Below are 12,188 nucleotides of genomic sequence, written 5' to 3' on the forward strand. Positions count from 1 at the left end.
GTAGAAACGGAACACACATGAAATGCATGTGTTCCAAATAACGATCTATTATTTCCACTCTAAAACTCCAGCAGTTCACTCACTCCCAGATAATCAAACAAGGCATGAGCTGGGAGAACTTAGTGAATGTTCTGTGATGGTGGGGGATGGAATAGCCGGCTGCTTGCTGCTTGTCTTAATCGGCACATTTACAGGACAAAAGATGCTGACAGAGAGGTGCGAACGGATTTAAGGTGGGCCGGATTTACAAGTTTTCTTGTAGGCTCTGGTAATTCTAGTGTTAACTGGATGGCTTGTTGAATATTTGAATCATTGACATGGCATTTAACATGAGCAAAACTACCAGTTTTTGTGTTTTTCCCTCTATTGAACTCCTGTTCATGGTGAAACCTTTGAAACTCCAAAAAATGCTATATGTAAAGATGGGTTAACTGTAATTCACATGCATATTTCATGAACATCCACTGATCTGTTTTACAGTAATGTATGATTTTTGTTGCATTGACCCTCCTATTACAACTCCCCAGTGAAACTCTTGAAACTCCATGAAGCCTATATTTTAAATTGTATGAATAATAATGTTAACACAAAATTTTGTGAAAGTAGACATAGCCGTTTTTGAGTGATGCATGTTTTTTGTGTTAATCACACCACACCCACAACCGCACACCCTCATTTCCTTTGAATCACTGACATGAAATGAAGTCTTCACAGTATGTGCTGCAATCGTAAACAATATGCCAAATACAATACCATTGATGAAACCATTTTGGTTTGAAAATGCAGTTTTGGTTTTATGTCCCTCGTCCCATTACAACTCAGGTTTCTCGATGGAACCTTTGAAAAACCATATATTCTACATTTTAAGTTGTATCAACAGTAATATGAACTTCAACTCAGCCATTTTGGAGTGATGCATTTTTTGTTTCCCCCTACCATTAGAACTACCCTCTCTGGTCAAATCTTTGAACCACCATGCAGCTTCGATTTTAAGTTGGTTCAGCTTTATCATGCTATACATTAAAAATTTAATCAAAATTGAATAATGCATAGGTTTTGGGTTATCCAGCCCATTAAACTCCAACTCCTCATTGAAATTTTGAAACACCACATAGCCTATATTTTAAGTTGGGCTAATAGCAACCTACATGCAATTTGTGAAAACTGTTTCATCCATTTTTGCATAATTGGCAAACAAACAAACAAACAAAATGCAAAATGGGTTGAAATGAGGTCCTTAGCGGAGAAAATGGATAAATAACATCAAGCAGGGCTGAAAAATTCAAAACACAGATAGAATGTATTACAATTTTATTTATGTAGCGTACAGAATACAGTGAAAATCTTACTTGCGTTTGCTGATTATTTATTTTATTCTTGATTCTTAATGTTTTTTTTCTTCCCATTGAACACAGCCAATGCACATTGATGACTGTTGTCTTATTTTCTTTTGTTTTCTTGCAAAAACTTTGCCATCTTGGACCGGTGGCATTCTTGGGGTCAGTCTATTTAAAGCTGGAACAGGAGATTTACGCTGTGTACTCACAAAACTGTATTGACTGAGGCATTTCATTTAATCACTGTAATCTAAATGCTGAGCAGATTTCAGGTTGTCACTTAGTGAAATGTATTTGGAGGTTCCCTGAAAAATGACACTTAGAACAGTGACTCTCAAATTCAGTCCTAGAGGCCCCCTGCGGCTGCAAAATTTTGTTTGAACCAATTCCATGTGTCATTTTGACCTGTAATTGATTTATTTAATTAGCTGACCTTTTTTCTTTCTCATACTATGCAGCCAGAAAAGTGCAGTAGTGTGATATTTGTAAGAAATTAAGAAATACTTGTATTTTTGCCCTAGCTTTAAACACTCAATTCTTTTTCATCATTTTTTAAATTTTCCACATGGATTTTACTCTCTTAATTGCATCCATACACTGACCATTAATGACAAGCAGAGCAGACACTATGGCAAACAACTATGAATGTTAAAGGGCAGCAGCTACTTCAGTGTGCTTTTTAGTAAGAAATGGCTCAAATAACCAGAATATTACAAATGAACAAAATATTAAAAAGCAAACACAAAATTCTTACCAACCTAACACATAGACACTAATTATGGGAGTAATACAAAAATAACAGAAACTGGGAAATAGCAGCTTCCTTTCTTAAAGGAGGAGTCTAATTACAACAAAAAATTGGTTGTGATGAAAGCCTGCAATCTCAGGCTCCCCCATGACTGTATATTTTGTAAATCTTTTAGATTATTTTGTATTGAGACATTTTACAACTAGTTCAATAAGCTTCATTTATGAAGTGCAAGCTATGAAAATGTCTGTCTCTCCAAGGAAAAGACCATTACCACTATGTGCCTGGGGCTGTGCTGCAGACAAATAATCTTGTGCCAATGGCACTATGGTAATATCCTGTGTGAGCAGTGCTGTGTCTCCATTATAATCTTTTTCTGCAGTGATTTGTTTGCTTGTAGAACTTCACAGGATGCTCTACAGGCAGCAAGCCAGTCCATGTCCCTGAATGAATACAAGAACAATTGGACATTTTGATTTTCTTATTTACTTCTTTGCTCACTTCGAAGATAAAAAAAACAACTGAGTTACCAGTAGTAGTCACCTTTGCTTCACATCATCTACTTTAAATTTGTTGTCCTCCATACTACAAGTTATAAAATGTATGACTATAATGACCTCATCAGTTCTATATCAATATGAGTGTAGCACACATTTTGACAAGAAAACAGCATTCTCTTTTTAGTCATCTTTTTAGTACCTGCTCACATCTCGTCTCATTGTTAAACCGTTTAATCAAATATCTCTTAAAAAGGAGAGTAAAAGTCCATGGGCTTTCTCGATGCACAAAATGGCTTCCCCAGTGTATCATGCTTTCCCCTCCAAAAATTTAGTTTGCTGTGCTGTGACTCACACTTGCAGTAACCAGACCTGTTCTCTGAGCTGTTGCATGAAGGTCCTTTGGTCCTCCTGTTATGTCATCTCCAGGATAAAATAAAAGGAGCACAGATAAAGTGTTGGGATTCCCCATTTAATGACCATTGTTAGATCTAAATGATAAAGAATAAAAGGACCATATGATCCATAATATGACCTCTTTAGGCATATGATAAACTCTTGAGGGCGATGATTTGTTTCCTTCAGAGGCTGGTTCCCTAATGAAAGCCGACTTCTGGTCTGACCTTCTTTTAAATAGCAAAAGGGGTGGGACTTCCATGTTCTGAGGGAAAATGACATCAGAGGTCCTTTGGGCCATCCTTCTCCTTTCTATTGTCAAAGAGGGACAGGAGGTTAACAACTGTGTCACATCATCTTCAATCATTAATGTCTATATAAATCACATTAAGAAGCTTTCTTTCATCCGCCTCTGTAGCATATACTGTGTTTACTTATTTTTCTCCTTTTCTGGTGCTGCGAAACCTGTCCATGCTTTTATTACATGCAACATTGACTACTGGCAGGTGCCCCTTCTAATCTGTTATCACAGCTCCAGTTGGTTCAAACCTCTGCTGCAAAAGTCCTCATACAGACTGGCAACAATGGACATATAACACCTATCTTACTCTGCCTTCACTGGCTCCTTGTCTCTTACAGGACTGACTATAAAATTGTATTACTAAGCTATCAAGATTTACATGGCCTTGCATGGGAATATATCAGTATCCTTCCCTACCACTATGTTCCTGTTTCCCCACTAAGGTCCACTGGCAATCTTGGTGTTCCCCAAACTAACCGGTGCTCTATGGGCAACAGAGCCTTCGGCTATATAGCACCCAGATTTTAGAACTACTTCCTGAATTTAATGAGATTAGCTGAGTAAATCCATTCTTTTAAACAACAACTTAAAACTCATTTGTTCAGGATGGCATTTAACTTACTCTGACTTTCTGAACCTTCTTTCAATTTCCCTCTCTGTCCAGGTGCTCAGGATAATTTTCATTTGTATCACAAATTATTTTATTTGTTTGGGATTTTGTTATAGTATTTTGTAAATTTTATATTTTAATTTAGATTTATTGTTTCCTATTCTAATTCAAAATGTTGTAAATTCCCTGTTGTTCATTTTGAACTTCTATGAAGCACTTTCAGCATGGAGAAGGCATTATGTTAATAAAATATACTATACTTCCTGGACACGCATGGTTGACAGAGGGAAAAAAAAAACTAATGACACCTTATGTAAGCGTCTGCAACTTTACATAAACACTGACCTTTTTAAGACATCATTGAGTAAACTTTTTAGTAGAATAACAGTGTAATTATGTCACAAATAAGTACATTTTTTTCCTTGCACTCTAAATGGAAAGCTCCATTTTACTGAAAAATTTCGATGTCAGTTTCAAAATCTTCTACTGCAATGCAGGCATGTGGATAAAAGTTTATTTCATAAAAGATTTCAACACAGCTTTTTTTCAAGTCATGTTACATAAAGTTTAAAACTAATTTAAATCTTTTTTAAGTAATATATGCCATTTTTCAACTTTTTTCACTGTTTAATTGTTTTTTTAATTGAAATTAAAAAACTGAATGTTTATATTGTGCTGGAAGGAACTGGTTGATATACAGTTACGATGGTATTCTTATATAAATTTTTCTGTTGTCTGCATACTTGACCATCTGTGAAAGCACTTTTAAGTAAAGTAGCTAAAAAAAACTTCCACTTTTTTTACCTGATAATAATTGGTGAATACATTCCTGACCTCGGAAAGAAAAACAAACCAGAAGTACATCTCCCTCTGAATGTAACTAAATGCTGTCTTTTTTCATTGCAGTGTGAACAATCGCACCTAATGAGAGAGCACGAGGAAGTGCAAGAGCGCACGACGTTGCGCTATGAGGAAAGGATAACTGAACTGCATAGCATCATCGCTGAGCTCAACAAGAAGATTGATCGTCTCCAGGGAACGACCATACGGTAAAGGACTTTCCAGTTTCAGATGATTACCATCCATCCATTCATCCATCCATCCATCTTCCTAACCTGCTATATTTTTGTTAATTATCAGTGTATGTGTGAAAGGGAAGATGGGTTATAATATATTAAGTGAACAACATATTAGTGGTTCTCAGATATACTATCAGTGTTATTAATTTATTACTTACCAATTAGCCAGTTTACTATTTGAATAATTCATTTACTATAGCAGGAATATATTATGTTTTAAAAATAATGCTAATATTGTGGTGTGATAATTTATGGTATGGTGTATTTAAAATATGACTTCCTAACGACAACACTTACAAGCAGAGTCACTTTGCTTCCTTAACATGAAGTGTGTAAATCATTGTAGGCCGTGCCAAGCTTCTATCAGTGAGGAGATACTGAATAATTTACTTTATAGCTGTCCATTTTTATGAAAGGGAACGCCTGCTTAGTGGAAGAGAAGCATAAGCAGCAGGAGCCTAGTTGTATGAGAAAGAGAGAGTTGAGCTAGTTAAACATACAAGAGAACAAATGAGACCAGTGAAAAAGAAATTGAAATGATGAGAAATTTGGGGCACCATGTGGAGCTCATAAAGAAAGAGGTGATGACAGTGCATTAAGGGTGAGTTTTATTATAAAGAATAGATGTGAAGAGAAAATGAGGAGGGGTATGGTGGTAGACGCTTGGGTAACTCAAGTGGAAAAAAGTATTTTAGGAGCTGTCATGCTGCTTTTTAAGAAAAGTAAACACTATAATATATTAAGAAAAAACAAAGGAATTGGTATTTAGATCCAGGGTGCTTAGGCTCCAACAGGATGTTGCCTGGGCCCAAACAGACTCGCACTGCTGTCGCCTCCTCTCTAATTGTGTGCCAGTTTTGGAAGCTACAAAGTATTTGCTCCTTTCAGCCAGGAAATCATGATGTATCATTCTTCACTAAATTCTAAACTCTTATCAGTTGTGGGTATCTTCAGTCAGACTGGAGTCTCTTCTTTTGACATTTATGGGCTAACCAGTTATGCACTACAGTTACAGAAACATAACCTTATACTTCACTGATCAGTGATAGATGTGCAAAATACCACAAAATATGCAGTGAAGAGCAAATTAGGGGCCTGTCAAATGAGTAATGTGCATACATTTAGAATTTAATTGATTCTCTTTAACCATAAACTATTTCTAGTCATTCTGTATAAATGTATGTGTTTTAAGTTGAAAACAGATATATTATTTTTTCTACCCAAATGATTCCATTTCGAATTTATCTCAGAAGATGATAACAAACTCCACCAAACATTATTCAGCTGTATTTCCTGATTTAAACCATTGCCAAGTGAAAGGGGCCTCTTCTCACATTTGTTTCAACAGAGTCCAAAATACAAAGGGAAAAATAACATGAGTTCTGAAACTGGAGATATTTTATAAAAAAAATTCTTATTGTTCCCATTCCTGTTTTTGTTTCGAGCAAATAGACAAGATGCTCATCCTGAAGAGGAGAAGAATATGGAAGTGGTATGGGAAATGAAGAGTCAACCAAGGGGATAACCCACAAAATAGTTGTGAACAAGCAAGGAGGTCTAAATCATTTAGTCAAAGAGGAAAATGGGTTGCTAGGTTCAAGAATGTTAAACAAAAAATTAGTAGCCAAAAGTTCAAAGCAGGAATTCTAGCTACCTTGGGATGCATTTTTGAGAAATGTCATTTTCTAGCATTCATTTTTAGTTTTTGTTAGAGTTTCTCCTTTGGCCTCTATAATTAAAACTTTGTTTTGGGGGCTTTCAATGTCAAGGTGTCTAGTCGTCACACTGTTTTTAGAATCTAACACATTTTTAATGGAATTTAATAAAAGTAAATAGTTTCACTGATGGTGCTATCTTGTTTTCACTATAGGTGCCACTCACTTAACCACCCATAGCTAGGGGCATGGTCAAGGTCTGCCAGGCAACATCTCCCATACGTTGTGCCAAGTGACATCACCAGTACAGTGACTCATAAGCCCACAGCATGTAGTGTTTATTGTCCAAGTTTGTGAATACAGCCTAATATGTAGCGTTTTGTTTGATAACTCAGATGAATCTCTGGTTTTGAACTCTTGTCTCCTCAGCTAAGATTTATGTTTAATTGGCTTTGGCTTTACTCATGATTTTTGGTTTCTGACATTCATGGTAAGATTCCCAACTTGCGATTTTTGTCTCACATCCTAGGCTGTGTTTGTTAAATTTTGTCCTACCAGTTCTGACTTTGAGTAGTTATTATTTATGATCCATTTTCTGTTTCTACCTCTATTCGAACTAAATGCTGCTCTGTGTAGTCAGTACATGAAATAAATCCAAAAGTAGACAATTAACATTACAATGTTACCATTGTAAGAAGCATTTGCACCATGACGTGATGCCGCCAAAGCATGTGACTAGCAGTGAGTATTTTTTCCTTCAAACAACATAGTTAAGACCATGAAATGAAATTCAAAACAATGCCAGAAAGATGTCACACACAAACCAGTAGACAATAATTATATGAAAAATAGGTTTGAAATGAAAAATACTTTTCTGAAGTCATTCCTAACAATCTGAAACTAAGATAATTGGTATTTAAATTCTTTAAATCAACAAGATGTTCCGTAACTCTGAATTAAAAAAAAATGATATTTATGTGTTCAATGTGTCCACTACTAAATCTCACAGAAAATGAATGCAGATTTTCCAGGCATCCTCCACATTTAAAAAATTGATTAAGTGTGATGTTGATTCATACAATGATCATTTTTTGCTAATGCAGTTGATTTGGAATCTACTCTGTATAGGCCAACGCTCTAAAGTTCATGTGAACGTTTAATCGATAGAATCAAGTCAAGGAACTACATCATGTGAAAGAAAGTTTCAGTGCGTATACAGAAGAAAAAAATAATGATAGGTAAATTTCTCTCTGATTACTTACTTATAGAAAAACCCTATGTGCAAATACCACTTTTTAATTTATTTATTTATTTATTTGTTCATAGAATATTGTGTTTATTAAATGTCATATAAAATGTTGCATTAAACTGACACAAATACTACAATGTAGTAGTTATAGTATTGTCAAATAAATAAAGTGCAGTAAAACTGTTAATTGCATTTTCAGTCAAAATGTCACACATTGCCACTCTTATGCGTATGGCATTTTTCATTCTGAAATTACGGATAAACCCAGGAACAGCACTCCAGGAGAGAGTACAGCATACACAGCTTTTAAGTAGAAGGCCTTCTTTACTCTTGCCATTTAAGATGATCTGTTTACTTGTTGGTTGTCCCTCTGCAGTCACCATTACATTTTATTCTTCAAACAATGCATGGTAATGAGGATGTCTCTCAACAGTGACGCCTAGACTTTTAATGTCATGTGCTCATGATGTTTTACAAATTCAAACCCAATACTAAATCAGCTATCATTCCATTCTTTTTAATGTGTGTGCCATGCACTTTACATTCCTAAGCACAAACGGTCCCAAAAAAATGCCCACTAGATGGGGAATACCATCAAACCCCAGCTAGTAATAAAAAAGCAAACACAGGATCTTTAGAAAAGATTTATTGATTTAAAAAAATGCTTTTCTTGACAGAAAAGCTCCAAAGAATGTAAAAGGCACATCAGGAGTTTCCTGATAGGCAATCCCAAAACTAACAAGTCCTAAAAACACAAATCCAGCAAGAATGGTCAAACAGAAGATTATTTAAAAAATCTGGTAAGTTACAAAAAGGCACACAAGCTTCTGTAACTCACCAAAACCATCAAGTGTATTCAATGGAGATACTGTGAGTTCTCTTCAGCCTTTAAAGACTGAGGGCAGTCCCTTGATGGTGATAGGTAGTTGGCCCAGCTCTCAGAGGACCACCCACAAAATACATAGTAAAAAAGACACATAGAAACTAAATGACCAATAATATTAACATAAACAAAAGAATCAAAAAGGAACAAAACAAGCCTAAATGAGGAATTTGAACCCCAGCCACGGGAAAAACTCTGGCTGAAAAATAACAGTGTTTCAAAGAGTGGCCAGGTTTCCTTTTGTGCATGCACAGTGGATTACTGAAGTGAGCAGCTTTTTATTTCTTAACAAAATGGATTTTATTGTCTTTTTTGTGGCTTGCTAAGTAGGCAGAAATAAACATGAAATGAATGCAGCGTGGGTGTTTTCTTAAGGCTGAGTGCCATTTCAGTCATTGCCTAGCTTTGGAGAAATGTTGGCCATTACCCAGAGCTGATTGCATTTTCTGCTACTTCCCAAGAAATGGATTCATTGTTGCTTATTGGGGCTACAAGAGGCTGTTTATTTAACAGGACTGGATGCAGTTTCATTAACTCAGTGGAAATGGATGCATTTCTTTTATTTGTCAGGATGTAGTGAACTTTTAATATGTTGAATTGGACTGGATTTTTGTTAATCCTTTAGTCTCACTTTGCTGATGGCACTACACATAGTTCGATTCATATAGCCAGGTTAAGATGCAATTTTTTACTCAAATTGGGTTCACTGTTTGACAGAAAGCTGAGTGAAGTTTAATTTATTAGCCTTAATGGGGTGAGGGAGGTGGCACAGTGGGGCAGTTACCTGATGTGACAACTGTCACTGTTCATTTTAATTGTTCTTCTTGTGTCTGCATTGCTTTTTCTCCAGGTAATCCTTTTTATTCACTTGTATTCCAGAGATGATCCACTTTGGTGGACTGATGACCTGCAGGAAAATGGTATCTTTTGCAGAGTTAGTTTCTGGCTCTTGCCTGGTGCTTGGTGCAATGGCCACCAACACCACAAGACCCAGAACTGCAGGAGGGCAAAGAATAAAATGAAGTTTTATTTACTGGCCAAAATTTAAGTAGAGGTTCATTCTTTGGCCAAGCAGTTTGGAAGTTTTATTCACTTGGACAACCATATGTAGTAGGTCTGCATTCAGTCACTAGAAACAGGTGGTTTTAGTTTTTTTAATCTCTCAGGACTATCAGCTAATTGAGGTCTGCGAAGAGTTGACTTATCTCATTTAACTCCTTTTTTTTTTGCATTTTCCTTAATTTATGACATTTGTTTTTATTAATCCAATCATTTTCAACCATCAAAAAATGCTAACTACTTCTTAATAAATATATTACATTACCTGTATAATGGGGTAGAACTATTTTACATCCTTCTATTTTCTGTTCCCACTTTTTCCATTTCAGGATCAAGGACACAAATATTTTCTGACAGTTTCCAGTACAATGCATGAACCGATTCTTGAAGCAATAGTAGTTCACTTCAAGTCACACATACTGTAACACACTTTTAAAGTTGCCAATCTGTTACCAGAGGAAATCCACACCAACACATGGAAGACATGCAAGTTCCACACAGACTAGAAGTTACATATCTGGGAAACAGTGGTGGCTGGTGGTCTTTCAAATGGGGTAAGCACATCTAAGGCCAATATCATAAAATTAGTCAATTATTTCATCATGTTACTTATGTACAAATTCTGCAAATTATTTCTGTAGAAAATGGTCTGTGAACATATCCTATGTACTAATTGGGAGTTTTCTCCATAGACTTGACCAGTTTCCTGTAAATGGCCAGTAGATCAATGTTGCTTAAACTGTTTTGGCCCATTGGTTATACGACTTGACTAGTTTTAAGCAGGGGAAGTTCCTCTCTACACCTGCTGATGTAGCTACACTTGTTGCCACTAAAGACTTGTATAGCCATGGCTTTGTACTCTCCAACTCCATGGGCTTCATGTATAAACAGTGCATATACACCAAAATGTTGCGTACCCACAATTTCCTTGTATACTTTGAGATGTATAAAAGCTAAACTTGGTGTGAAACCACACACATTTTCACGGTAGCCCCCTACCTTGTGTGTGTATGTTTTTATAAAGTTTTGAAAACTGGCAGCACCCAGTGTCAAAGCAGTGCTACTGTTTCTGTGGTCTGCTTTTCATTTTCATATTTGCGTCAATGACACAGGATTTATCAAATACACTGAAATTAATTGCATATCGTTCACAAATTTAATTCACTTGATTGTAATCATTCTGTAACAATATAATGGTGCATGGAATGCCAAAACTGTTCCAACTACCATAACTGCTTTAGCGTTGTTAGAAGACATCACAAATAGAGAAATTAGAAGAGAGTGCATATTTATAGATAATGATGATTACCAGCTTCTAAGTCGATTTCGATTTCCAGGAGCTGTCCTCTTGGAGCTGTGTGCTAAATTGGCACCGGCTTTACAAAAGCAGACTTTGAGGAATTAGGCTCTACCTTCTCCTTTGCAAGTTCTGTCCACTGTTGGGTTTTTAACCACAGCAGCTTTTCACCGTGAACTTGTTGACCAATCATTTATTTCACAAACATCACCAAGTCATGCCATGCCAGCTGTATAGGATGGCATTATCCACTTGTCATCCAGATATATAAGATTTCCTTACACTGTGGTTGAACTGCGAAACATCAAAGCGCAATTTACAGCAACGTCTGGTCTTCCAAATGTAATCAGAGCGGTAAGCTGCACGCACATAGCTATTGCAACAGTGCTGGATAAGTTACATCAGCCAGGGATGAATCACCAAAAGAATGAGTTGGCATTACATCATATTTAGGTGGAGAAACTTTAAAAACAGCAGCTCCATACAGTCGCTGGTGCTTTTTCTAACTAGTGCAGCAAAATGCAAGCAGTTCTTTTAAAGATAGAGAGTCACCTCAAATAGCCATGTAAAGAGAAGAGAATGGATCCATTGTGTCGCTCTACCGATGCAACACTACAAAGGTGCCTTCAGAGAAGGAATTTGCTTATGTAAATAGAATGATTTCCACTCTATTAATGTGCTGCTCTGTAGTCCACAGAAAGTGTGTCACGTCTTGCCCGTATCTGAAGAGATGTGGTATGATGAACCTTACCCTGAACCACCAAATGATTAGCCAAATCAGAGAGCATTATAGCTTTGTTTGAATGTAATTAGCTGAATGTAAAAACAGGTAATCAGATGCAGCATTTATTTTTTAACCAATTTGTTTAAATTGTTGTCAATATCACATAGTACAGCCCTTATATCTGTTAGTTTATTGGCCACATCTCATACAACATCCACTGTCGACTTTTGTGACTCCAGAACAGCGTCCTTCAGCACACAGCCAGATAGTCACCCAACAATTTTTGAGGTAAAGGTATGCGTGCTCAGCCAGCATCTGAAAGTGCCATTGAAGTCCAATGAAACTGCACTTCG

The 12,188-nt window shown here is 36.3% G+C and overlaps 1 protein-coding gene across 2 annotated transcripts in view; it reads left to right on the forward strand.

Moving 5' to 3' along the window:
- Positions 1 to 12,188, forward strand: part of mcc (MCC regulator of WNT signaling pathway) — a 596,286-nt gene that overhangs the window by 369,065 nt on the left and 215,033 nt on the right. For both annotated transcript variants that reach the window (XM_028805279.2, XM_028805281.2), the window contains one exon: positions 4,796 to 4,938. In XM_028805279.2, coding sequence (XP_028661112.1) covers positions 4,796 to 4,938 — 143 coding nt within the window. The remainder of the gene's footprint in view (positions 1 to 4,795; positions 4,939 to 12,188) is intronic.

The sequence above is a fragment of the Erpetoichthys calabaricus genome, chromosome 7, assembly GCF_900747795.2.
Source record: "Erpetoichthys calabaricus chromosome 7, fErpCal1.3, whole genome shotgun sequence".
Classification (NCBI taxonomy): Eukaryota; Metazoa; Chordata; class Cladistia; order Polypteriformes; family Polypteridae; genus Erpetoichthys; species Erpetoichthys calabaricus.